A 26,258-nucleotide genomic window follows, 5' to 3' on the forward strand; every position below is an offset into this window, starting at 1 on the left:
GGTTTTGCTGAAGTCTTGCGGGTACTTGCCCTGGAGGTACCCTTGTCTAGCGCAGTTACCAGGGTCAGAGCAGGACTTCCCTTGCAATTACAGCTTCTTTTCACCATGAATTCTGTCTCTGCACACTGGAGCTGAAAGCAGAGAATGTGTGTCTTCTGTGCTCTCAGTGCTCTTGCAGCATGAGCAGCAATTTGCCCAGTTCAAATGTGGGAAAAGGAACAACAGATCAATAAAGATCTAAATGGTCTGAGCAGCACTGGCAGCTGGTTTGTTGTGGAAGACAAGAACACAGGGAAAGAGGAAAATTACAAAACAGATTGGAATTGAAAAGAAAAGGGGTGTGCTGATATGCTGGGAAACAGAAGAGCAACATGAAGACATACAACAAGGACCCAAGTTATGAGAGCTGGCAGAACTGGCATTACCCCAAGGATTTTTATCCAGTACCCAGTATCCTTATGTACAACAACAGGAATATGCTAGAAAATTATTAAACCAGGACAAAAAGCCCATGACTGAAATAAGACCATCTTGAGAAAAAACCTCTGAGTACACTGAATCACCCTTGCCTCCAGGTCTTGGAATACAAGCTAGGATCCTGGATCAACCTCGCCAGCAGTATATCTTATTTTTCTCCAGGGCTGATCAATGGAGGAGGTGACAATCAAACACAATTCTGAGATATTTTCAACTCAATCAGCAGAAATTGGGACCTTGGACCTAAACATTCCAGCCCTTCAACTGATCTTAGGTATCAATGAACTGCAATATGATGGAATTTCTGAATACTTTCCCTACACTTTTCATTTGTTGCAATAAAGACTATTTAAAAATTTATGTTAAGATTGCAAGATCAATAATTTCAATCAGAAAACATTAGGGTTCTTTGTGGCATATATGCATTTTTCTTAAGTGCTATGCATTATAATTGCTTCATTTACACCATCAAAGACACAAGGTAGGCATGCTTTGGGGATATTCAGAACTGTACACTAACAGACACTGGTTTCATGGCATCCTTGCTTGGTTTCTTGCCTAATTTGAAAGACACATAATGAATAAACCTATATATACATTTGTGAAATATTTAGATGCTACACTGATAAGCATATTAAAAAAGCCCACAAAATACTGATAGTTTTGTCTTTAAGGCAGGACTTGAATAATGCAATAGATTAAGCTTGTGGCTGCACATTAAACAGAAGAGATAAACAGAATATTGAATTGCCACTTAGTGATTATATCTGTCTATCCTTGTCCACCCCAAAGGAGACAAGGGTGGTGTAGACAAAAAAGTGATCATATAGTTAAGCAGAGCACAGTAGAGAGGGAATTGGTTTTACAAAGGTAAAAGATAATAGAATATTGTGGATGCCTCATTTTCCATTTTTCTGAAAACCTTTTAACATTGATTTTTGTGTGTATGTGTGCTAACATCAGCTGCATGGGTCGGTTCACAAAGCAAAGGTGAAATGTACTGCATTTACCATTGAATTTCCACTCCATCCCTCCTCTGACAATGTGAAGTTGAGAATGAGTAATCAAAATGAATTTTTAAATTTCTCACTAGGCATTATTATAATTAATGCCAGACTAAACAATTGCATAACAGCAAGCTATCTTCAGGTGACTTGCAATGATGCAATCATCTGAGATTTAGCAATAACACTACATTTTATTTTTAGTGGTACAGCTGATTTCAGGAGTCCCCATATTCTCTCTCATATTCATTCATTCTTGCCAGCTGCATCAAAACAGTTATTCATAGTTCTGAATGGTAAAACATATCTAATAAGGTAAAACAATAATAAATCCTTCACCACCAGTTTTTGACGTTCAAAAATAATACAAAATAAAGTAAAATTTTACCTGTAGAAATACCATTCTTCTTCAAATTAGCAACATAATCATTGCCAAAGGAATCACTCCCAACCTGTACAAAAGATAAAATAATGGGTTTTCTTTACAGAAAGTGAGAGGATAAATAGACTATCTTTAGACAACCAAATGCTCTACTGTAATTTAAATACAACACTTTTATTCTTGAGAAGCCCTTTGCATTATTAATCAACAAAAAATAAATAAGAAATAATGGTAAAAATTTATTAATAGTATTAGCAAACAATAAGAACAGTGTTCTGGAGTTTTCTCCTTCTCTATTACAAATATCCATGTTGCAATATTCAAGTTTCATCCTTTTACAAACCCTGTGCTTCTCTGACACTGAAACTTTGAACTGAAAGCATTGACATTAATTCTGGTGTCTTTCTGAATTGCAGTTTGTATTTTGAATTTTTTACCTCAAGTCTCCTTGGTGGAAAAATATCAAACTGTGTCTATGGGACAGAAAGCGATGATAAATGCAGCATTACTAATTTCTGCAATTCTCAGTACTAAGTGTACTGTTTAGAAATTCAACATTTTTGTTTGCATTATCCAGCAACAGCAGATCAAGTTGAGTTAAGGAGTCAAGCTATGGTCAATTGTTTTTTTTAACAGCAACTTAAAAAGCTTGTAATTTCAGTTCCATTAATCTTTTTAGCTGAAAACAATTCTGCTTGCTGTTTATTCAAAGTAATATAAATTCCTTTTTGTTACATTACACAAGCTGAACAAAGGAGATGAGGTACATGGAGAGAAAAAAATAGTTTAATTTGCTTAATACCATGCAAGCATTTAAAATATATTTATAAAGCCAACAAAGCTTTTGAGTCACCACTCAGCCTGTCTTCAGCATGCATAGCATGTGTTCCCAATTCCAAGAGTGAGTTGTGTATCTGAGCAGTGTCAAAGACTAACCAATGCTACAGAAAGTATTTTTGCAAGAGATAAAAAGAAGTAGAAGCCAAATCAATATCCTGGTTGTGGGTCTAGAGGAGTCCTAACCAATTATCCATTCTCATAAAACAGCACTTCGTAGCTAATGGTGTACTTCAGTTACTACCAGCACAAAGCAGCTGCCTCTACTGGCTGTTGTTAAAAATTTGTCTATTTATGAGTTCAGTCCTTCAAAAAGCTGAGAAGGCCCGAGTACCAGCTAGTGATCACAAGAATCTAACCCTTGGAGTCAGAATTCTGAAATTTAAAGTGTCACAGATGGATGATCCTTCTCCTCACGTATTTGATTGCATAACCATGATTTAAAATGTCCATTTCCTACAACATCTATAAGGGTTTTTTCTAAAGCATTATTAAGGATAGTCCCAGTCTTGCAGCAAAGGAGGACAGTAATTAAGGTCAGAATAGTTTAACCAGATGGAACATTGGTCTAGTACATGGGAAAAAACCCCAAACAACCCAACATTTTCTTGGGTCACTGTGTTAGTCATTGTTTTCATATTAGAGTATATTTGTACTTCTGGCTACTCCCAGTTTGCCAGACAGGGCGGGTTGTCAGAAGCTGCCTCTTCTGACTGCTTTAGGCTGGATGACTGCAGCCATCTGCAATTTAAACCTGAGCTGTGCTCACCTCTACACCCTAACAACTGTGCTCTGATGGTATCACCTTCTCCCTCCCTTGCTACTATGATTCTTCTACAACAAATCTCACAATCTGTTTAGTCAATTCAGCAACAAAATATTTCATAACCCCCTTCCAGAAGCTCAACTGAAACTTCCTTCCTTCAGCTCTGGATCCGGCATGACTGACAGACAGACATCCCTTACTGTTCAACTGTCAAAGCAGCTGAGATCAGCCATGGTACTTTTGCTCACAGAAAGACATCTCAGTGCTGGAGGGAAGCCCTCCAAGGGGTGTCCATGGAGGTCACTTTCCTCTGGAGACTTTTTTCCATGTTAGTTCATCAGTATCCAACCCAGTTAATCCTAGTGCATTTGAAGGACTTTATTTTTCCATTCAGGCTTTACCCCCAAGGAAGACAAGAGTATTGGGTATTAGACTCAGTTTAGATTAAAGGCATATTTACTGACCATGTCAAATTATATAACATTGTTTTAAATAATTTCTGCTTTTGCACAGACTCTCCTAGATGGAGTACTGGATAAATAGAAAAATAGATGTCTCAGTCTGCAGACCACAGAACACTGTTAAGAGTTTAAATAGCATTTCTTCTTTCTTGAATTCTTAACAACAAAAGCCATTTGTACAAGGATTATTGTCACACAGTTTACATATCAGAATAAGTGGAATCCCATCAGTATTTTTCAGTCTGGGTTTTCCCTGCTTATGATCATGTTTTCCACATGAAGCTAGGGAGCTAGCTGGCATCATAGCAACTAGAATTCTAGCAGCTTAAGAATCAAACTCATCTGTACCTGAAAATTACTTTCAACAAAATGCATGTACCTCTTGATAATTTTTATTTATTTTATATGTTGTTTTTTTATTTCAAGTGTTTACTATTTTTTGTCATTAGGGAATTAAGCAGGTACTAAAGACAAGCATAAGACAGTAATACAAAAGGAAAAAAACAATTGAAGATACCCATCATACTCTGCCCTGCATCTGAGATACAGCTATATTCATACAATGAAGTGAAAATTTAGCCTATAGCACTTTAACTTAAAACTTGGCTTATGGATCATTTAAAAGACTACACAACATGGTAATACAACACTTTCTGTTTCTAGATAGGAAACAAATGCAGCCATGGCTTAAGCAGAGTTTATTATACGCAATATCAGCAATGTCCAGTGAAGATCATCCCAAATTGTCTGTCAGAAGTAAAGGATGTTTCTCAGCACATACAATGTCTTTCAGACCAATGTCCCTTCACCATCTTATTTCAGGATGCCAAACAGATTTTTTTGGGAATAGTCATGACAAAAAGAAAGAAAATAGTTAGGGGAGTTTGAAATTATTTTTTCGGTACAGCAACAGTGTTCTTGTATGAACCTGAGCAATTAATTTATTTGCTTAGATCATTTAGTACCCTGAAAGGAATGCTTTACATTTCTCTGTAACTATTCCATCAGTACATTGTTTTACAGGACAGAGCACATTGACTGCTACTGTGACACACATTGGTAACTCAGAGTAACAGTGGCCACTTGCAGACACATCCTGCAGGAAACAGAACACTGTTTGCATTTCCAGTACTGAAACTCAATATTTTAACATTTTTACAATGTTTACATTAAATGCCACAGCACTCTGTGGCATCTCTAGTCATAACAGTAAGTCATTATAATTTTCTTTCTCTCAAACCCTCACCAAACACTGACTCTTGCGTTTTAAAGCTCTGAGGTATGAAGAACCTCATTATTGCCAGATTCTTCTTAGTTTATTAAGAAAGAAATTTTATATCTCATTAACCTATGCAGATATAAGACTGTATATGAGACTTCTATGAGATGAGATAGTATTTTGTGAGGCTATAAAGTGCAATTTTTAAAAACTAAATAACAACTTTCAAAATTAAAAAAATAGAAAATGCTAACATTTTCTCCAATGAATACACAACAGAAAGCAAGAGAAAACAAGAGAAAGAGACAGATGGACAGACAGACAGAAAGATGGAAAGACAGAAAGACAGAAAGAAGAATGGGTTTTACTGAAATAACAGAAGTATGTTTTTGAAAAGTACTTAGAAAATATAGTAGCTACTAAATTTTATTACGAATGTGTGTTTCCATTGCACTGAGCAAAGGGCTAGATCATTTAAAAAAAATAAAGCAAAATTCACACTTGCAATGGAAAAAACCTTTTAACATTTAGCAGGAAATGTTAGAAGGGAATTCACTGACAGTTCATCTTGTACTTGAATCTGATCGTTCTTGAATGCAAAGATGATCAAATATACACAATATGACAGAAGTGCAAACATTGCCAAAAAAAGCCGACCCCACACTGTAGAAGAACTAGTGATAATAACTCACAGAAATGCTTTCAGGTGTAATTTAAATTTATAGCCAACATTGTTTAGTCTAAACGTTTGAAAGAACAGCGAGGAAGGCTTCCTTGAGATGTTTGCAGTACTTCTCAAAAAATCCTTGACAGACAATGATCCAACAAATTTAGCATCCTCCCCAGCTATGGCAAAAAACAAAGTATGTCCAGTCAATTTGAAGTTTCATCTACAGTTAGCACAGGATAGACAATAAAGACTACAGAGAGAAAAAATTTGATCTTAACCGTAGTAATGATCACTCAAAACTTATAATGTTTAATGACAAAAATCAAAGAAAAGCATTGTAAGAATATAGCATCTGCCAAGTTGAATCAGCCCAATGGTCTGTGAGCAAGTCCTTAGAGCTGCAGTACATCAGATGTTTCAGAAAAGTAGGCAAAAATATCCCATAGCACACAAAAGTGCTAGAATTTGGATACTATCACCTTATCTTAACCTCAAGTAATGAGATAATGATTCAACCCTCAAAGCACTTTTACATTGCTTCTCAAATTTGTCACTGGCTTGTGAGTGCCTGATTTTTAATCATCTACAAAGTAAATTTCAGAGCGACCATAGCTTCTAGCACCTGAATGCCATCAATGAAGTGCTGATAGCTGTAACAGTGGGGAACATAAAGAGGAAGGCCTAATCAAGATTTCTTAAATTTTAAACATGTCTAACTCTTCCCAATTCTCTTTTCCATGGCATATCAACCTAAGTTTTGCAATACTTCTCTACATGCAATTTCTGTCAGATCTGTAGCCAACTAGTCTTTGGTTCTGGCAATGTTCTTAAAAAGCCTCCTCCATGCTTAAATTTATAGCTGAAATAAGAAAAAGAAAAGAGAATTACAGAGAGATTTTTAAAAGCTAAAAACATACCAAAAGCTTTTTGGTAAGTGACCAAAAGGTTTACTGGAATTTGCATGAACATTCAGTTCAGCTGTAATTGAAGAACAAGTTAGTACTTACCTTGCAGATCAGCGAGGTCTTGGCCCCAAGTCGAGCAGACTGGACACACTGGTTGGCTCCTTTCCCACCAAAACCAACAAAAAACTTCTGTCCAAGGATAGTTTCTCCAGCTTTTGGCAATCGCGTAGTAAGGCTATTCCAATTTAAAGCAATATTTACATACATTAGTGGCTGAAGATAACAAGCATCTTCAATATAAGAGTTACATTGTTATAATCCTAAATGGCTCAACAGTCAGCCAATAAGACTGAAAAATACTCAAAAGACTTTTTAGGGTTCTACTCCACATCCCACTAGCTTAAGTTTATTCCTTATGTGCCACACAGTCAAGTTTCTTGTCCCCTCAAGAGAGGGACTGCATTTCTTTTGTTCATGTTTCATGTTTCTTACAGAAGATGCACCTTATCCCCGACTGGGATTCTTAATACAGATAAACCATAAATCTATAAGTCTCACTGTTCATGGGGTTTTTTACTGTAAAATTAGGCTCAAGTTTACATATAGTTCATTTAGTTCCATTACATGTAATTATACCTTCTTAAACTATCCTTAAGTAATTTTTCACTCTGTTGGTGTTCACACCCCTAAGAATTGTAATCATTACCAAAACCTGCCTCTCCTCTGCTGCCATGCAGGCATACTGTACATCTTTAACATTTTTCTTTTTTAAGTTTTTCTCTTTACAACTTCTCAGCATTTTGTTTTTTCCTTGAATGCAGTCCAATCACATTTACATCCTTCTGCAGATGGGTGCCCAGAACCAGATGCACTAATACAAGCCGAAAGCCATCAGGAGTGTATTCTGGTTTCATTTCCATTTTGGAAAAAAACAAAACAAAACTGCAGTTCTGTTAACCCTACCAGATGCTTTGCTATCTCAAACAAAAGTTGAAAAGAGTAAAAGATGCCACTGAGACTGTGGGATAGAATTTCTCAGAATGCAAAGACTACCTGACTTCTGTAATTTTTATTAAAATACGTAACCCAAAGATGCATTTTCAACACTCAGACAACCAAAATTTCTGCCTTCTCAAGGCATGCATTCCAGATACCAGGCCTAAAAATGTAATTTTAAAATCTCTTATGCTACAAACAACTTCACAACATGTGGAAAGGGAAGGCATTCCATGGTGTACTAAGAACCTACTCAGTCAAGAACAGTTACCTCAGACAGTTTCCAAAGTCTGCAGGATAGAAAGGAAGCATGGAGAATGGGAGTCTAAAAGAATTCAGAAGAATCCACCCTAATGATGAAGAGATTAAATTCAGCTCTGTTTGTCAATTTATAACATCATTTTACCAATAAATCTCACAGCAGCTTCAAAATTCAAAAACTGAATTCTGGGCTCCTCAGGACTAGAGGGACATGGAGCCCCTGGAGCGGGTCCAGCCGAGGGTAACAAAGATGATCAAGGGACTGGAGCATCTCATGTATGAGGAAAGGCTGAGGGAGCTGGGCCTGGTCAGCTGTGACAAGAGATGCCAGAGAGGGAACCTCATCAAAGTCTGTCAGTATCTGAAGGGAGGGTGCCAGGAGGATGGAGCCAGGCTCTGCTCAGTGCTGATGAGCAATAGGACAGGAGGTGATGGGCAGAAACTGATGCCCAGAAAGTTCCCACCTGAACATGAGGAAGAACTTCTTTACTGCGTGGGTGACTGAGCCCAGAAAGTCTCCCTCACTGGAGATATTCAAGAAGTGCTTGGATGCAACGTGCCACATGCTCTAGGATGACTCTGCCTGAGCAGGGAGCTTGGAACAGATGTGGATCACTGTAGTCCCTTCTAACTTCAACTATTCTATGACTCTTTGAAAATTGCCAGCCTTCCAATTCAGAATAAAAGGTTAGATATTACAAGAAATTATTCACTGTGGGGGTGGTGAGACACTGGAACAAGTTGTCCAGGGAGATTCTGGATGCCTCACCCCTGGCAGTGTTCAAGGCCAGGTTGGATAAGGCCTAGGTCTAATGGGAAGTGTGCCTGCTTATGGCAGAAGAGGTTGTGACTGGATGATCTTTAAAGTTCCTTTCAACCCTGAATGTTCTATGATTCTGTGCTTCTGCATAAGGCAATCACTACAGATTGTTTTTTGAAAGGATATGAAGAATGTATATATTACTTTTTGAGCTTATGCTGCACCTTCTGGGGCATATGGGTGTTTGCAGAATCTTACAGAACTAATGACAGAGCACAGTCTAATTTACTGAAAATTCTCGGGAAAAAGCAAACATTTTTTTTCTCCCTCTAATTTTCAATTTCTTCAGTCCAAAGGTTTAGGATCAGTAGAAAGTCAAGAAAACCTAAAATGAAACCACCAAAGTCAAACAAGTCCCAAACTCCCAGAAATTAAGATTTTGGCTTTGAAGGAGTTGTTACAGGTATCAGTAGTTATAGTTTCCAGAGAGATGCAGGTAGGGATGCAGCCACACTAACAGAGACACTCACTAACACAGCATGCCAGATTTTAGGATAGCATACACAGTCACCAGGTTTCTTTTGTGTGGGTGGCCACAGATAAACCCCCGAAGAGTCACACATACAGCTCACAGCACTCATTTCCAGAGATTCAGAGCCAGGAACATTTTGTTGCAAAATGTTTAAACCATTTCCAATAAAAACACAAAAGCTTTTTAAAAATACACTTATTACCTTGTGTGTGTGTGTATATATATATATATCTGGAAATGATTGCTAAGCTCCTAACACCTAATACAGTCCTAATACAGTGAAGTTAAAACTGCCCACAGCAGCATCCAGGAAATTGTTTCCATCATTGAGTAACTCTACATTCTCAGGGACAAAGTTGCAATAATAAAGAGTATCGATAAATAGAAATAAATAAACAATATTCCTTAATGGCAACGTCTGTAATTTATCACCATTTTCACCACTGGAAGCCAAAGTACAGACAGTTGTGGACCACAGAATGAAGGCCACCAGACTCAGCTGAGGAAGCTCCTCTTCAGTTACTGCCAGGGTACAGCACATACACCTCTAAAATTAGGCAGCATTCAGTAAGGAAGGATTTTCACCCAGCCTTGGTAATAAGAACAAATAGCAGCTCTTGTACAGTTCCTTTCATCCACACATCTCACTACACCTTAAAAAGCAGAACAACATAATTATTCCTGTTTCGTAGGTATGGGACTTAGTCAATGCATTTTGCCTTTTCATGGGTCAGTCAAGAAGCCAGGGGCAAAAACAAAAAGAGAGATCAGCTTAATCCACCAGCTCACACTGTCTTCTCATTTAAATTCTGCAGTATGAAAATGGCATCAATTCTCAATTAAATTTTCTTCCTTAGGCTGTTTTTTTAAAGAGATTATAGCTTATTCTAAATAGAATTTGCTTCCATAAACAGTCAATATATTTTAAAGCAAAGATTATAAATTTTCATTTCAGCACACATCTCCTAATAGCACTACTCAGACCTCATATTCAAGTATGTTCAACCATAAATATTGCTGTTTTAACAGTGGCCACACTATGACTTGTTTCTTCTTTCTTTTATGTTGGCATCAACATGCAACAAGCCTGGTGAAAAACAGGCTTGGTGAGATGAGAATTTTGGTCTCAGTGTTTCAAGTAGCATGGCATAACAACTGCCTGTGGGGTTCAAACAGCTTGTGGAAGACAGGGAAATGACCTTTTTTATTGCTCTGATGGAAAGGTACAAGGCAAAGGGCAAAGGATCAAGTGCAAGTGTGATTTATAACAGTTCAATTTTTAAAATAAGCCAAAACAGACCAGGCAAGAACACGTAGCAACTTCCTGCAGATCCCTACAAACAAACCTTCACCATGTTTCATTTTAGGTATGATTGCCAATCATTCCAGACCAAATCTCCATTCCAGAAGCCCATTCTTATTTTCCATATGAAACAAATTTGGATATACACTAATCTATATATCTGATCTGATATCTATACTGATCTATATAGGCAGTTTTAGCTTACACTGAAACCAGTACTCCTGAAACAGGTTTCTTTGCTAATATAATGGTATTCTCTCATCATTTAATTCTGCAACTATTCTAACTTTTGATTCACATCAGACAATTTTAATGAGCATTTCAGGCTTCTTTTATGAGCAGGCAGTGATGACTAATCTGTATGATTAAGAAACCCTATAAATTCTTGGCTTATTCATGGTGTCACAAAGAATACCCAAAATAGCCTAAAAGTGATGAAACAGCTAATGTTACTCCAAAACTAGGCTAAATAAGTTAATTAGAAAAAATGTCACATGAGCATTCAGAATTGTTACATAAAATGTTTTGCAAAGCCATTTACAACTTCTGACGTAATTTGAAAACATTGACCTGAAAAACCCAATATAAGTTACTATTCCACAGACTCCTCCTTGCTTACATGACAAATTCTGCTCACCATTGATAGCCTAAATGGTGCAAAGGATACTGAGCTCTTATGTCTTATGAACAATCACAAACTGAACTTGAAAACTCACAATACATTCTAAGTAAAATAAAATCACTGCATGTTTTGCAAATTGTGCATGGTACAACTGAATCATATTTATAGAGGAAAGTTCAGACTGAAATATCTTGAATTACTTTGGACATTACAAGCAAGGAATATCCTCACTCATAATTTCAACCGAGTTTTTACAAAACAATATTTAAATGTAAAGCACACAGGAATGCTGCCCACATTTGTTTGAGACTAATGAAGAATCTTTCGTACACTTATGTTTCAGAGGTTTGGGATGAATAAAGGCACAGACATGAGTATTCTACCACTGCACTAACTTCAACCCTCCCTTCCAGCATGTCCACGAGTTCCCATAGAGGCTAGAGCTGATTAGCATTTGTATTTAAGGACAGACATCCCTTTGGAGGGATGGCATTAAAACCAGAAGAGAACCTTATACTACAGTGTTGAAGCACTGAATCATAGGTGAAAGCACAATGTACTGAGTCATTAGTGCACCTTTCCCGATATTCTGGGTTTTCTCAAAAAGTTCCCCTCTAAGCATATGACTAAATCACATACAGAGATAGAAAGTATGAAAAAGGGGAAAGGGAGAGATACATATTATGCAGAATTTGCATAAATTAATCCTGAATGAATCATAGTTTGCTTCTGATTCTTCACACCTGACCACTGTTTGTTCATTGTTTTCAACACATGAAAACTAAAAAGATGTATTATTATTGTCAGCTTAAACTGATGTGAAGCCATGCCCGCTTCTCACAGCATTTCCCCACTATTTCTCTAGCACTGCTTTTATTGCTTTTATTTACAGAGCTTCCTAATTCAAAACATTTTTGTTCAAAGGGTCATTTTCATTTGGACCAGAGCATTCATTCAACTCATTATCCAGCAGCCAAGGTGGGTCAGTGAAGGGAGGAGCAGGAGATTCTCTGCTGGCAGCGGTACAGCCAGACTGCCCTGAGCCAAAGCTGGGACTTGCACTTGATACTACTTTGTGTTGAAAACACTTAATGCTCTGTTGCTAAGGTTTGCCTAAGTAGCACAGTATACTTAGCTCATTAGATATATGGAAAAGCAGAGAGTATCAGTACATTGCAGAGAATGGCATGCATGAGAAAGGAAAATAGCAAAGCACGTGAATATTTTTCTCTAAAAAAGTCCCAACAATATTCTCATCAGGCAACTCAGAGGGGAAGAGAATTTCTACATTAAATATCACCAAAAATGCTTAAAATTATTGTTATTTAAATAGTATCAAAAGAAACATTCAGATTTCTTAAATTCCTGAAGAGAGGTGAAGATGAGCAGGGGTAGGAAAATAGCAGCAGAAATACTGAATTTAAAACTGACTTAATAAAAAGCAATATAATGTAAGGCTCTAGAATTTAGCTTTGATTCTGTTCTCTTTGAATCACTGAACAAAACTTGCTTTCTCCACTCCTGGGAATTCCCTAGAATGGGGAAAATCCCAGTGAGATTAGAGTAGGTGTAACTAGCCACTGTCTAGTACATACAATTTACTGGCCTTTCATGATTCTCACAACTGAACAAATACAAAGGAGAGAACAGTTCTTGCCTCTAATATAATACAACATTGTGGTGAAAAAGTCTCAGACCTCGTTTGGATCTGGCTTAACATTTTGGTTTAGCCTTGATCTGTTTTGTCTAGCTTCATTTTGAAGATTTGAACATGTGCTGTGGGAAAGTATCCATAACATGGAGACAAAAAGACCACACTCTTTTCAAAATCTGATATTCTTGACTCATTTATGTTTTCACCCCTTTTAATCATCCATTAAAATATCTTACTGGGAGGTAGAAAACTTCCAAGATTTCTAAAGAGATTACCTCAGGAATTCAGTTAACTAGACCTTGGTTTAAGCATGGGGCAATCTGGTTCTAGGTTTGTAGACATCCTTCAGACCTTCAATGACTGACAAAACCCTAAAAATCATAGCAAATCTCTATTATTTTCCTTTTATGCTCCTCAACACGACAAGATTTTCTTTTTAAAAAAACTCAAAACTTTTCAGACAATTCAAACACTTGCCTATTGCTCGGACTTTTGATGGTCTGAGTTCTCTCTGCAGCCCACAGTGCTGAACACTATGGAAGCACAACCCAAGCTGGTCTCAGGCACAATAACTGACACTTACAGAGGAGTCCCTCTGCAGAACAGTGAGATGCAAAAGCTTTGCACCATCATCCATTCAGAGGGACTTTTTAAAATCAGTTTGATTTTACATTAAAGAACATTTATCATCACAACACAAACAAGTGAATGATAAACTGGTGCAAAGCTGCAGGAATCTTTTCAATGAGTTTTGCCATCAGGGAAAATATGTATTTTATGAAACAGAAATATATATAAACAACAGATAAATATACAAACTGTTTATATAAGCACATTAATAGATATATAGATATATATAAATAGACAAACTGGTTTGTAGATCTCATCACTGAGTGGGTAAACAGCTGAAGTGGTGTAACTGTAGAAAATCTCTAGCAAGGGAGAAAATGAAATGAATGGCTGTTACTACATGTAGGATGGCCACAAGAGTGATATCTTCTTATGTGTACAATCACAGCTTCAATTGAAAAGGAACAAAACTTGTAACATATAAAATGAGAACAGCTGTCCACAGTTCTTCAAGAGCTTCAATGAATAATTTTGTTGACCCTCTGTGCAGAATCAGATTTTACCCTCCTAGATATTAAAAGCTGAAGCAAATAGAAAGGCATTCAGATGAATGCCCTGAAGCATTTATGGTAGTACACTGTACTGCATTTCAGTGAAATTATGGTATTACTAATACATCAATTTGCTAAATTATGTTATGAATATAAAAACTTCAATACAAAGAAATTATTTTTTTGACTAATTACCAGAAAGCTTTCTCATGGAACAACAAACCTGTAACATTTCCTCACATCACTAGCATTCAAATCTGGGGAAAAGGTGGAACAACATTGGTGGGTTCATAATGTGTGGAATGTTTAATTCTGAATCTGAAGCTCTAAAGAGATGTAAAAACTCAAATAAATCTATCTTCAGATATTTAAGTCTCAGCAAACATTCCATCATTCTTACCAAACATCTGTTTTGTATTTAAGAAAGATTGTGGAAATTTTCAGAATTGCTACTCTCTAGCTTTATTTGCCTCCCACGTTGTTCCTCATTGATGTCTCTCGATTACATTATTTTTGGAATGGCAGTTACATAATTATTTTCAATGCAATCTGACAGTAATGTTAGAATAGACTGTCTCTGAAACAGGCTGTGCTCACCCAGAACTGAAGCAGGCTGCCTACAGTTCCTGTGCTGAACAGAACATTGTATCATGATGAAATACCAGTGCTGAAGCAGAAAAAAACAATACAAAAGAAAACAACCTTTGCAACCCAAGCAAACAGTGATCTTTACCTGCCCAAGGACAGATTAAGGTAAACAAGACATACAAACATTATTTTTTTTTCTATACCTCTTAAAAAAAGAATTTATCAGACAGCAGTGAACAAAGTAGAAATAATATGGTTGGCTGGACAGGCCACATGGTCCTTGTTCTTGTCATCATGATTTTCTATATACTGGTAAATCAACAAAGTAATCTGTACTGATTTTTTTATTCTGATACTTTACTGATATCAGATACTGATAAAGTATGATACACTTTACTATCATACAGAAAACAGGGCACCTACCATACAAAATCTTTCTGTCAGACTTTTTCAGGTAAAAAATAAGAAGAAGCCCCTCATACCATTAAGCATCAGCATTTTGCACACAAGCATACTGTGTTTTATAAACTATAGTATCACAAGCAACACCAGAGATGTGTTTTCAGAGTACACAGTCATCAAGACAAAGTACAGTGTGGTTCAAGTAGTTATAATTTTCTTCAATAAGATGTTCTAAAAGCTTATAGCCAGGACAGTAATTTTGAGAAATATATGATATTTTTTATCAAGTTTGTATGTGCAGTGCTTCCTGCTGAATCCATATGGGTCATGAATGAAAAGTATAACCAAAATGAGACATTGTTTACATACATTTATTCAATGTATCATAAATAATGAACACAATAAATATATTTACATAGATGTATATTTATTATATGGGAATAGAATAGAATAGAATAGAATAGAATAGAATAGAATAGAATAGAATAGAATAGAATAGAATAGAATAGAATAGAATAGTTCAGTTGGAAGGGACCTACAACCATCATCAAGTTTTACTGCTCAGCCACTTCAGGATAAATTTTTAATCAAGTTTTTACTTTGACACTATCTTACTGTTTATTCACTGATAAAAGAAAGTGTTCTCTGAAGTTCCATCTAATTATAAAGGCACCAACTAAAATCTGGGATTACAGTAAAATTAAGGCTTGCAGGGCAAAGATAAGAATATGCAGGGTGTGTGGGGAGTGTGTGTGGCTTCACTGGCCAAGTCAACTCTGCTGTGACAGGTAGGAATCCCACCTAGCTAAGTCCCTTTATCTTTTTCACAATTTAAGCTCTTTTGGGAGAGGTAGATCCCTAAATATCAGAAGGAAAAGTGTAATTCTGTATAAAGCTAGCTTCTAATGCCTACCAATAGACAACTCCTGTGTCTCCATTTAAGCACAGAATTTAATGAGCAACACAGAATAAAAACTGAAGAAAAATTTGCACATTTTTGCTGTTTCTATATGGAGTAGTATGAGTTCCAGCAAAATCACCAGTTACTTTTTTTTCCAAATGGGCAATTTTCACTTGGTCCTTTCTGGGAAAAAGGAAAATTAAAATGAATTTTTAAAATTATTGAATAATACTAACAGGATCAGACAATTAGAAGGAATGAATATTCAGTCTCATTGCTGCTGAGAACATAAAAAATGCCAGTTTTCCCATGAGTCTTGAACTTGATCTGCTTATCCTTTATTTTCAGCTCTGACCAATGCTTTTTCTTTCTGCTGTTTATACTATCAAGGTTTATACATTTTGTATAAACAGGGATCTGAAAGAACACAAGAAATATAGCAAGTGATGGATGGAATAAATTGATGAAAGAGAGTTATGATACTTTACAGATGTAAAAGTTATTTTTGAAAGGTGAGAGGGAAAGAGCAATACAGAAGAGAAGTGCACTGTAAGAACACGATGTACAAGGACACCAAGAAGAGGTGAAAACAAATTAGGGAAAATTTCACGGTTCAACAATGACATGCTATTGATGTCGCACAGGAGAAAAAGGAGGAAAAAAGGACTAAATTCAGAAATGGAAAGAAGAAAGAATAAAATACAGAAGAGAGCACATTGATATATTTGGGAACATTACCACCTTCTTATTTTATAATTAGTTGTCACAAAGATCAACGTGTTCTACAAAGCTGCACCCACTTTGGCAACATACTAGTGAAAAGTAATTTTGTATTTTCTTCTGGCTCGAAGTATATGATACAAGGATCCTCAAGGGAACCTGGATGTCAGCATCAAATAACTTACTGCAGCTTGATATAGGAGCTAACAACTGGAGCCATATAAAACAAGCAAACAAAACCTTACTGGTAAGTTCCTATGGAAAGAACAGCTCAGACAGCTCCTAGAGGCAACATAATATATATGCCTGCCCAGAGTGTTTTTACACAAATTTGTTACCATCGACTCTGTATGATTTTTATTGCAGGTTTTGATTTGTGCCAGCAGCTCTTTACTGTCAGGAGTACTAAAATTCACCCAAAGATACTTAAGTCTAGAAATGCATCTAGGAAAATGGTTATTTCCTTTAACAGTACAGCCAGCAAGTAATTCATTAACAGGACAGAATGGAATATTAATCACACCATTCTGTGTCTCACAAAGGGGGAGAAAATATAATATTCTCAGTGTTGAGTGTTAAAATCTAGCGCCAAACACCTGGCCATTGTGACAAATATTTTCAAAGGAATTCCTTTAGACAACTTCCCATTTGACTGTTGTGAATCTTGCATGTCAGACACCTCCAGACTGAAAAGGCAAGAGACATTTTATTTTAAATAGTCAAAACCAGTTTGCAGCAATAGTAGGACAATAACCAAACCATTAAAAATTCTGTGGAAGTTATATGGAAAAAGTATTTATTGGGGCTAGAAAGTATAGATACTTTCATAACACGATGTAATATTCAATGTGTATCATGGGATATAGCAGCAGCCCAAGGAATACCCTGCAGTACTGACACTGCTATTGGTGCTTTGCATGCTACTTACTTGGAGCTGCTCAGCTGCTAACACCCTACAGAGAGCAAAAGGCAATAGCTGTGCTCTCTCTAACATCGGATGTTACAATGTGAAGCAACAGCCGTATGTTACAAAGCACTACTGAGATAAAATGACATCTGTACATAGCACAAATTAACAAAAACCCCATCTTACTGTGATATTGGACAATTGGCAAATAAGCTTTCATCACAACATTCTCTTCCCTGATCACAACCATTTTACTTCCTGACATTTCACTTTATTTCAACAGAGGTATCAACTCTGGGTTTTCCACAGACAGATGAAGCCTCCGAAGGAATGCAGAATGATGGGGAAGACGCATGGCCAGGAGGTTGCTGTAACATCACCTGACTGTATAGGCAGCAAATAAGAGCCAGGTCTGTTATGGCATTAGTAATTTTAGCCTCCAAAAAATACATACAATAATTTTGTCTATCCTTTTATTCCAGCCTGGTTCCATTTCAGTGAACGACCATGGGACAAGGAATTTCTTTCTGCTGTAGTCACTCATATGGTAACAATTTCAGGAAGAATCCTTTCACATCCTAGACCTTCTGTGTAACTGAACAAGTTTGTGTGTACTTAGGGCACACCATTTTGGCATTTTTTTCCAAATGGTCATACCCGGATCATTGAAAGAGATATTTTAGGAGAGTTCCCTTGTGTTAGGTGGGAAAATAGATAGGCTGAAATATGCAGAGAAGTAGTGTGTTTCTGAAATGAACCAAAAATTACTATTAATTTTGTCTCATGTTGCAATACCCAGAGTGATGATGTCTATTCTCTACAAACATTCATCTAATGTCTTTTCCCTTTCTTTTCACACTCATTTTCAGGAAAGTTTTCTTCCTTGGCTTAAAAATTCTTACGTATTTGAAGGGATGAAATATATAATATTTTGAGTCCACCACTCGCATCTTGCAACTTTAGCAACTGTTCTAACACTGGACTCTGCATTTTAAATGGATTAATTTTCTTTTGCCATTACGGTGTTGAAACTGGCTTCTCCTGTCACCAGCCCATGAGAAAGCATGTACACCCTCTGGAAGGTTCAACAAAGAGATTCAGCTACTGATAGCTGGCAAATAGGGCACCCACTAAAAAGATGAAAAGACTGATGATCACACTGTTTTACTTTTGTGGGTAGTGTCTAATAGCTTACTGACCTCCAAAGGTGAAAAACAACATTCTAGTGAAAGCAGAAAATTGTGAATCTTTAAGTCAAACAATTAAGTAGCTGTGAATAACAGAACTGTAAGGAGTGTTACTGGGTTTCAGACAAGTGTTCTTGGCCAGGCAAGAGAACACAAGATGGAGTAGCTGATTTTCTTCTTTCATTAGGAAAATATACCCCAAAAATGTATCACCTGCTAGGATCAAAATGTTTCTAGATTCATTTACTCCATTACCCAAGTGAACTCTCTAGAGGATTAAGCAATAGTTTCCCAGTCTCATATGGACTAAAGCTAAAAGCTTGGTAAATACTAGTTTTATCTCACAAACCATAATTTTTAATTGCTAACACACATAGGAAAGGCATAATCCTCCACTGATGATATCATAGTCTACTGCCATGGAAATGACAGCAATATCATAAACACAGGTTTAAGATGACCTCACTTTCATTGGAAAGAGGGAAATTTCACTAGAATGTGAATGAATTGGGAATAAGCACACAGATACCATTCAGTGAAAAACTCTCTTACTAGCCAGTTAAACTACAGAAGATGGAGACAACAACTACACTTGCAGCTGAACAGAAATAAGGTTCTCCTGGCCAAACATTGTGTTACCACCTATGAACCTTTGAACAGAGAGCCCTCTGAACTCCTGTCAGGGTTCCCCTTTGTAAGTTCACCACACCACAGAGTCAAATCCCTGCCCTGACAGGCATACAGTTTAACCACAAGAACATGAACAAAGCATGGCTATGAGAACCCAGTGTAGGACCTCAGAGCAACGCTGTAGCTGGAATGCTTCCTAGAATGAGTAAGTACTTCAGAAGTGGGAGGAACAGAACTCCACAGTCTCTTGAAGCACACAAAATAACATGAAGTCAGACGTAAATGCAGAAGTACGATCCCAGTGTGGCAAGTGCTAAGCATCTTGGCATCAGCTCAGGAAAATACATATATTTAACCTTCAGCTCTGAAGTACTCGAGGAGGAGTCAAACAACTCAAGGATTGGAAGCTGAAATTTGTGTGTAAACTTTGTTTTGCCATGAGTTAGGAACGTTGAGTACTGTGCTGGACCCCAAGTCGAGAAAAGAAGCTTGAACTGAGAAAAGGGAGTGGAGAAATGTACAAGGCGATAATGATCTCACTTAAGAAGAACCTTTTATCTTGAAGGATCTCAAAGCAATTTACAAACTTAAGCAGACCAGACACTGCAGCTGGTAGGAAAAGAAGCAGACAGCTGGGAACTCAGTCATGGGAAGGAGGAGGTAACAGAGGACCCTCTCGGTGCCATATCTTCCAAAATAGTGCTGCTGGGAGAAGACAGCAGGACTAGAACAGAGCTTTTCCTTGAATTTTGCCATGCAGCTGTGCGATAAAATTGCAGAAAACAAGCAGATAGGCAGAGCTGACAGAAAGAGATGCAGAAAAGCAAGGGGCCTTTGGACAACTGGGGACATGTCACTGTTAGGACTGTAGTTTCCCTGCTTTTTATCTCAATTTCAACTCTTTAGGTAGACTCTTCACACTTCCTGTAGTAAAAACTTTGGTCGTTCCTATACTTTTTGCTCCTTTTAATACTTTACTCCAATTCTCTTTACTTATTCCTACCTTTTTACAAAGCAAACTGCCCTTCTTTCTGTCCTCAAATTGCAAAACATTTTCCCAATGCATAGTAGGGTAAATAGTGATGTTCTTGGTGACTGGGATTCATGCAGTACAGGCTTGACTGTAGTACCACATGGGGCATTTTTTAGTTTAAAAGCGCTACTAAATACATACTATTAAAACTCAACAAGATAAACGAGTCTGAAAAACAAGAGGCATATAAGTTATTGCTAAAATGGAATGCCTCTGGAAGTAAAAACAGTGCCTAATTACAGTACACAGTAGCATAGGACACAAAATGAAGATACCAAATGAAAGGGCAGGGACATTTCAATTAAATAGAATCCAGAAAGCAACATTTTTGTTGTGCTTAACTTAAAAGACATTGTTTGACCACTTTCACATTCATATTTCCCAAGACTTCTAAAACTTCCACATTTCCATTTAGGAAGGGGAGGAAAAAACCCGTTTTCACGGATAAGAGCCAAAGACAAGGGCTGAGCAGGTGTTCTAGCACCACCAGTCCTTCTCAGAGAGGGCCCACAGCATCCTCTGTGGCACAAACAAGAGTTTCTTTCAGAAGGTGCCAGCTGGGATCAATGGCACACTGTCTCTTGCTTGGGGTTCATAACCTTAGTTGCAAATGCAGCCCTTGTAATGAGTTTAAAAAAGCCCCTGGTGGCCTTGCCCTAGTTATTTTGTGTCAATTTAAGAAGCACCCAAGCAGACATTTTCCCTCCTTTTCCCCTCTCCAATATTTTGTCTTTTTTTGTTAGAGGAACTTTGTTGGAAACTTTTCAAGTTCTGAGGTGTAACACTGAATACCTTTAACATGCTAGAGTATTTAACTGTCTCACCCTAAAATGAACTATCACACAGATTTTGCTGGAGGACGACAATTTCAGTTTGCAGCAGTGAAAATCTTCTTTTGATATGAATGAGCTTGGATCAGGTCCTGTACCACCAGTGTTTGGGCCAGTAGAGGTACTCAAAAGCTGTATATGCACAGATGACAATTTTCTTACTGAATGCCATTACTGAAGATTTCATCAACTTGATTTTATCCCCTCTTTTTTTTGAGGGAGGGCCCCCAAGACACAGCTTCTTCCTGCCACACAAGAGAAGGCAAACAGGAGTTTTTCAAAATAGTTAGGTTCTCTAAAATCAGAGCAGAAAAACAAAATGCTAAGCCTGTACATCCTGCATTTAAAATGCACCCAAATTTTGCTAGGTCAGAGAAGAAGACAAGGGGCAGACAGCACTGGGTCTGAAATCAAGCCCAGATTTTTCACTATTACATAAAAGAAACAATTCACAGATGACACATTCTCTCATGCCTTGATGTCTTTCATTGGATCCAAAGATTAATTTCCTCAACTGGACTAAGCTTGTATTCCTTCACAGTTGTGCTTTCCCATGCTGCTGGCAACAGCAGATTGACTAGAATGAGGAGTGGCTGCTGCAGGGGAAGCATTACAGATAAAAACAAAAACACAAATGAAATGGATTTGAAGGATTCTAGAACACTTCACTGCTAGGAGAAACTGAAGAGCAAAAAAAATATCAAAACAAGGCAAAACCATTAAAAGTTGGTGACACGGATGAGAAATGGTGGAAAGGAGAACATGTGTGAGATCTGGAAACAAAGCAAAGAAGAAAATGAAGTCATATGTGAGATTTCTTCCGATCACTCCAAAGAAACGTAAGAAAATTCCTTTTTCACATTCCCACCAAAAAAAGTATGCAATTATTGTTCCAAATACTGCACTTCTGAAAAAGAAGGTACAGACATAGTTTTGGATCGTGGACATTTCCAATGTGCCAATGAGCCATTTACTTCAGCACTTCAGCAGACGATAATCACCACTAGAGACTTAAAAGGAAGACACAGACTCTCACTAACGAGGTACCTTTGCCATTCGGCCCAAGCAGAGGTTGTGCTCCTAGCAAAGAGGATTTGATGTGTTTGGAATGTTCATACCAATGTGCATTTGTCACCTCTGCCACTGCAGATCAGCAACACACTACTCTGTACGGAGCTCAGTGCTTTCTCTGCCTTGCTGAATGCTTCAGTCAGTTTAGTACTTGCAGTGATTATTAACGGTGGTTGTTACAGCAGGGGCTGGAAGCAGAACATTTAGTTCTACTCCCTAAAGGGAGTGAAGAAACGTGATGAGAGGAAAGAGGTCCACAGAAAACTAAAGACTTGAAATCCTGAAAATTCTAAAAAATGCAGTTTTCCACTATTTGGACTGTGGTGTCATTCTCTTGAGTTAAACTGAAAGACTGTTGTTGTTGTGACTATCCAAAGACTGTTTTTCCATCTTACATTTTGTTCTATGCTTCTGCTGTTTTCAATTGCCATGCCAAAGTTTCCCTTGTTTATTCTAATTGTTTTAGTGTGTCTGACTCTCATTGGCTTATATGTTTAGTCTTGTCCTGATTTAATATGAATTAAAATGCCAATGCCACGACCAGTCTGCAAATATGAGTCACAAGAGAAACTATTTAAATAATACTGTGGATGGTACCCGTCTGGTTTGATATCTAGATCATACAGAATAACGCTGGTTTTGTTTTCTACTACTATTGCCTGCTATTGCCAATGCAGTGTTGATTGTGATTGTGACCACAAATATGTTTTGCTCCTGGTCCTATTAAGCCAAAAGAGTGTGGTTTACTGCATGTATGTACGTGAGGTTGTTTTGATCATATGAAGTTCACTTTGGAAAACCCGCATTCTGCCACTGCAGCGCTACAGGACAATGAGAGAAGAATTTCTAATGAGAACAGTGTTTTAAAAGCAAACCACTGGGGCCCTTCCTTCTAGAAGAATTTTAAGACACACTACCCTTTCTTCTGAATTTGATTATTTCTCAGAATTACATCTGAGTATCTGTCTTCAACTAAAGGTCCCTGTCCTTTTCTGTCTTGGTCATTATGTAAGATTCAGCACATTTCAAACTGTACATTTCCATTTCACATAAAGGTTGCACTCATTTAAATCACTAGTTTACTGTACTGAGTAAAACCATTATATGCTAATTCTTTTTTTTTCATGGTGAATCTGGCTACCATATGTCCAGTGGTGGCTTCAAGCTTTTCGGTACCTTGCCTCTACAGACCTGGGAATGTTTAACATTTAAGTCTGCCACCACCATTTCAAGTCTGACCCTCTCCAGTCAGAGGGCCAAGGTTGTGTCCTAAAGGGCCAACAGGGTATTTTACAGTTTGAGTTATAACACAGCATTGTCTAGCTCTGGCAGAGTCTCAATCAATGTTATTACCTTCTAAGAAAGACAGGCTTTAGTATTGAGTGGTGAATATGCCCAGTAAACACAACATACACAAAAATGTGTCCAGCTTCCTCTGTGTAACTCTCACAAATTCATTAAGGCTCCTCCAAATGGGTGATAGGCATTTAACATGATCACTCTTGTCCATGTCTTTTATAAACTGAAACATCAAAGGACAAACTCACAAAACCCCGATACTCCTTCATTCCAGCTGAAATGAACCCTAGCTTTATATCCAGAATATGCAGCCCCCTCTAAATCTCATATACAAAGACAGTCAAGAGTTATGCTCCTGGAATCTAATCCTAACCCTAATGTGACAATTTTTATATTTCACACAGCTTGTTTATAGTTTCCTGTTCCACCTAGGTACAATCAAGCCTACAGCTTAGTACTTTCCGGGAATTTTACCCAGATTTTCCTAACCCAGGATACATTTAAACAATGTCTAAAGGTGCCACATGGAAATTTTGGTCAGATTAAACTCTTGCCAGCTAAATTTAAACATACTGTTCTTATTTTATTAAGTCCCTGAAGTTCTGTGCTAGCAACAGAAAGAATGAAGCCATCCCTTCTTTTTCAACTGAAGCTGATTAGCTTATCACTTATAAAAAGCCCTTTCAATGCTACTTAAAGCAGAGGCTAATACTGGTGTCAGATATGTACTTGTGATCACATTTGTACACTTTAAGAAACCCTCTCAGCTGATTGAAAAGTGAAATGGCTTTTCTTCAGCCACTTATTCTCAGTGTAACAGCATCTGTCACTCCAGCCCATGGTGTAATTTCTGGTTACAGTATGGCCAGTTAATATGCCTTCAAATAAATCACTGCATTTCTATCATATCAAACAGGCAGCCAAAAAAAAAAAAAAAAAAGAAAAAGAAAAAAAAAGTGTAAGAAGTTTTCTTGTTTGTTTGTTAAAGTGTCAAGAAAATCCCAAAGCTGCAGTTGTCAGCAGTGCTTAAACTGGCAATTTTATTACTACTTTTCCCTCCACATTTTAGACAGACAGGAAAAGGAATGTCTTGAGGTTAGAGCACCAAGTTTTGCATTTCAGTGCGACGTCATAAGCATCTGAGAGCTCATTCACACATAACATCAAGATCAGTTTCACAGTTCTTACTCTGACTTACTAGGCAACTATTCTACTTGGAAAGCTGCCAGTATGTTCTGCAAATTACACAGAGCATTAAATCTTTCTGACACAGGTTCTATGATTATTTAAGGGACTTCATTATTTCTGCAGCACAAGTCTATGCCTAAGCAGTATTCACTCCTCAGTTCCTCTAATCACACGTTCTGCACTTTCTTGACCCACAGGCTTTGGTATAATTGCCTGTCAATAAAGGACTTTTTTTAAGTGCAGAATTCCAAGCAGGACAAGCTGATGCTGTCCAGATACATACACTTTAAATCCTATTTTAACCAAGTCTGCATGTAGAGTAAGGAGATGTGTTTAAAATAGTACAAATCAAAGACTGATTTCCAACTTTACTGGGAGTGACAAGGCCAGCCAGTTCAGGTTAGAATTTGCATTGTGAATTCTTGCAATTTTGCTTGAATTCTCCTTTATTTAGTATTGACTACAAAGCCAGGGCTACTGGAACCAAGAGCTTTCATGAACTTCTGTACTTCCAATTTTCAAAGAAGTTCCCAAACCTTACCTACGTACAAAAAAGAAAAAGGAGGAAAAAAAGACAATGAGACCCAAGTATTTAATTTGAAAAACAAAATGCTCAGAAAACAAATAAAGATTTATTTTTAATTAAGATATTAATTTTAAAAACTTTAAAAATAATTAAAAATAGCTTTGGGGTTCAGAGCTGCTAAATTTTTGAGGTCTTCCTATATGCACTTCTTGGATATAAATACCTTGGGAGGGCCTCCCTTTTTTCCTCAATCTCATTTGAAAGTGTCACACAAAATGCTGTATGCAAGTAATCAACTTTCAACCTAGTGATTCATGGAGCTAACTCTGGTTTCTTTGCAATATTAACCTTACTTTCTCACTTTTCCAGTGGAGACAAGTGTGCTTTGAACTGACAACGTGTTACGGTTGACCAGCTTGATTTACTTTCATAAAATCCTTTCAGACTCCCGCGCTGATACCGAGTGTCGGAGCTCCAGGTTTCCCGCGCGGGCGCCTACGGAACGCTGCTTCCCTGGCCAAGGCCAACACCGACCCGCCCGGTGAAAACACAGCTGAAAACACAAACCCGAGTCTCTCCTCTCTCCCGAGCCACAGACAGCTGATCAAAGCTCCGGCACGCAACGCGTTCAAACCTCTCCCCGTTCCCACACTCTTATTTCAAAGCGCTGTTTGCAGCTGACATCACCCGGGCGAGCCGCCCCCCCAGCCCTTCGCAGAGTCCCACAACCCCGGAATGGATAAGGCTGGAAGCGACCACAGTGGGTCACCTGGTCTGGCCCCGCTGCTCGAGCAGGGTCATCCCAGGGCACAGGAGCGCGTCCAGACCGTTCCTGAACGTCTCCAGCGATGGAGACTCCTCAACCCCTCTGAGCCATCCGTGCCTGTGCTCAGTCCTTTCCTCTGCCGGGGCCGAGCGCTCCGCCCGCCGCGTCTGCCGCCGACCGCGCTCCTGCCCTGCCGGCCTGGGGAGCGACGTGACACCCGCCTGCTCCGGCCCGGCCTAG

The 26,258-nt window shown here is 37.9% G+C and overlaps 1 protein-coding gene across 1 annotated transcript in view; it reads right to left on the bottom strand.

Annotated features, from left to right (window-relative positions):
- The window catches only part of RBKS (ribokinase), a 71,710-nt gene that overhangs the window by 45,173 nt on the left and 279 nt on the right, over positions 1-26,258 (bottom strand). The window contains exons 2-3 of the mRNA XM_063152036.1: positions 6,824-6,956; positions 1,870-1,933 (exon numbers count right to left, since the gene is read on the bottom strand). Of these exons, the coding sequence (XP_063008106.1) occupies positions 1,870-1,933; positions 6,824-6,956 (197 nt within the window). The remainder of the gene's footprint in view (positions 1-1,869; positions 1,934-6,823; positions 6,957-26,258) is intronic.

The sequence above is a fragment of the Melospiza melodia genome, chromosome 3 (genome assembly GCF_035770615.1).
Source record: "Melospiza melodia melodia isolate bMelMel2 chromosome 3, bMelMel2.pri, whole genome shotgun sequence".
Classification (NCBI taxonomy): Eukaryota; Metazoa; Chordata; class Aves; order Passeriformes; family Passerellidae; genus Melospiza; species Melospiza melodia.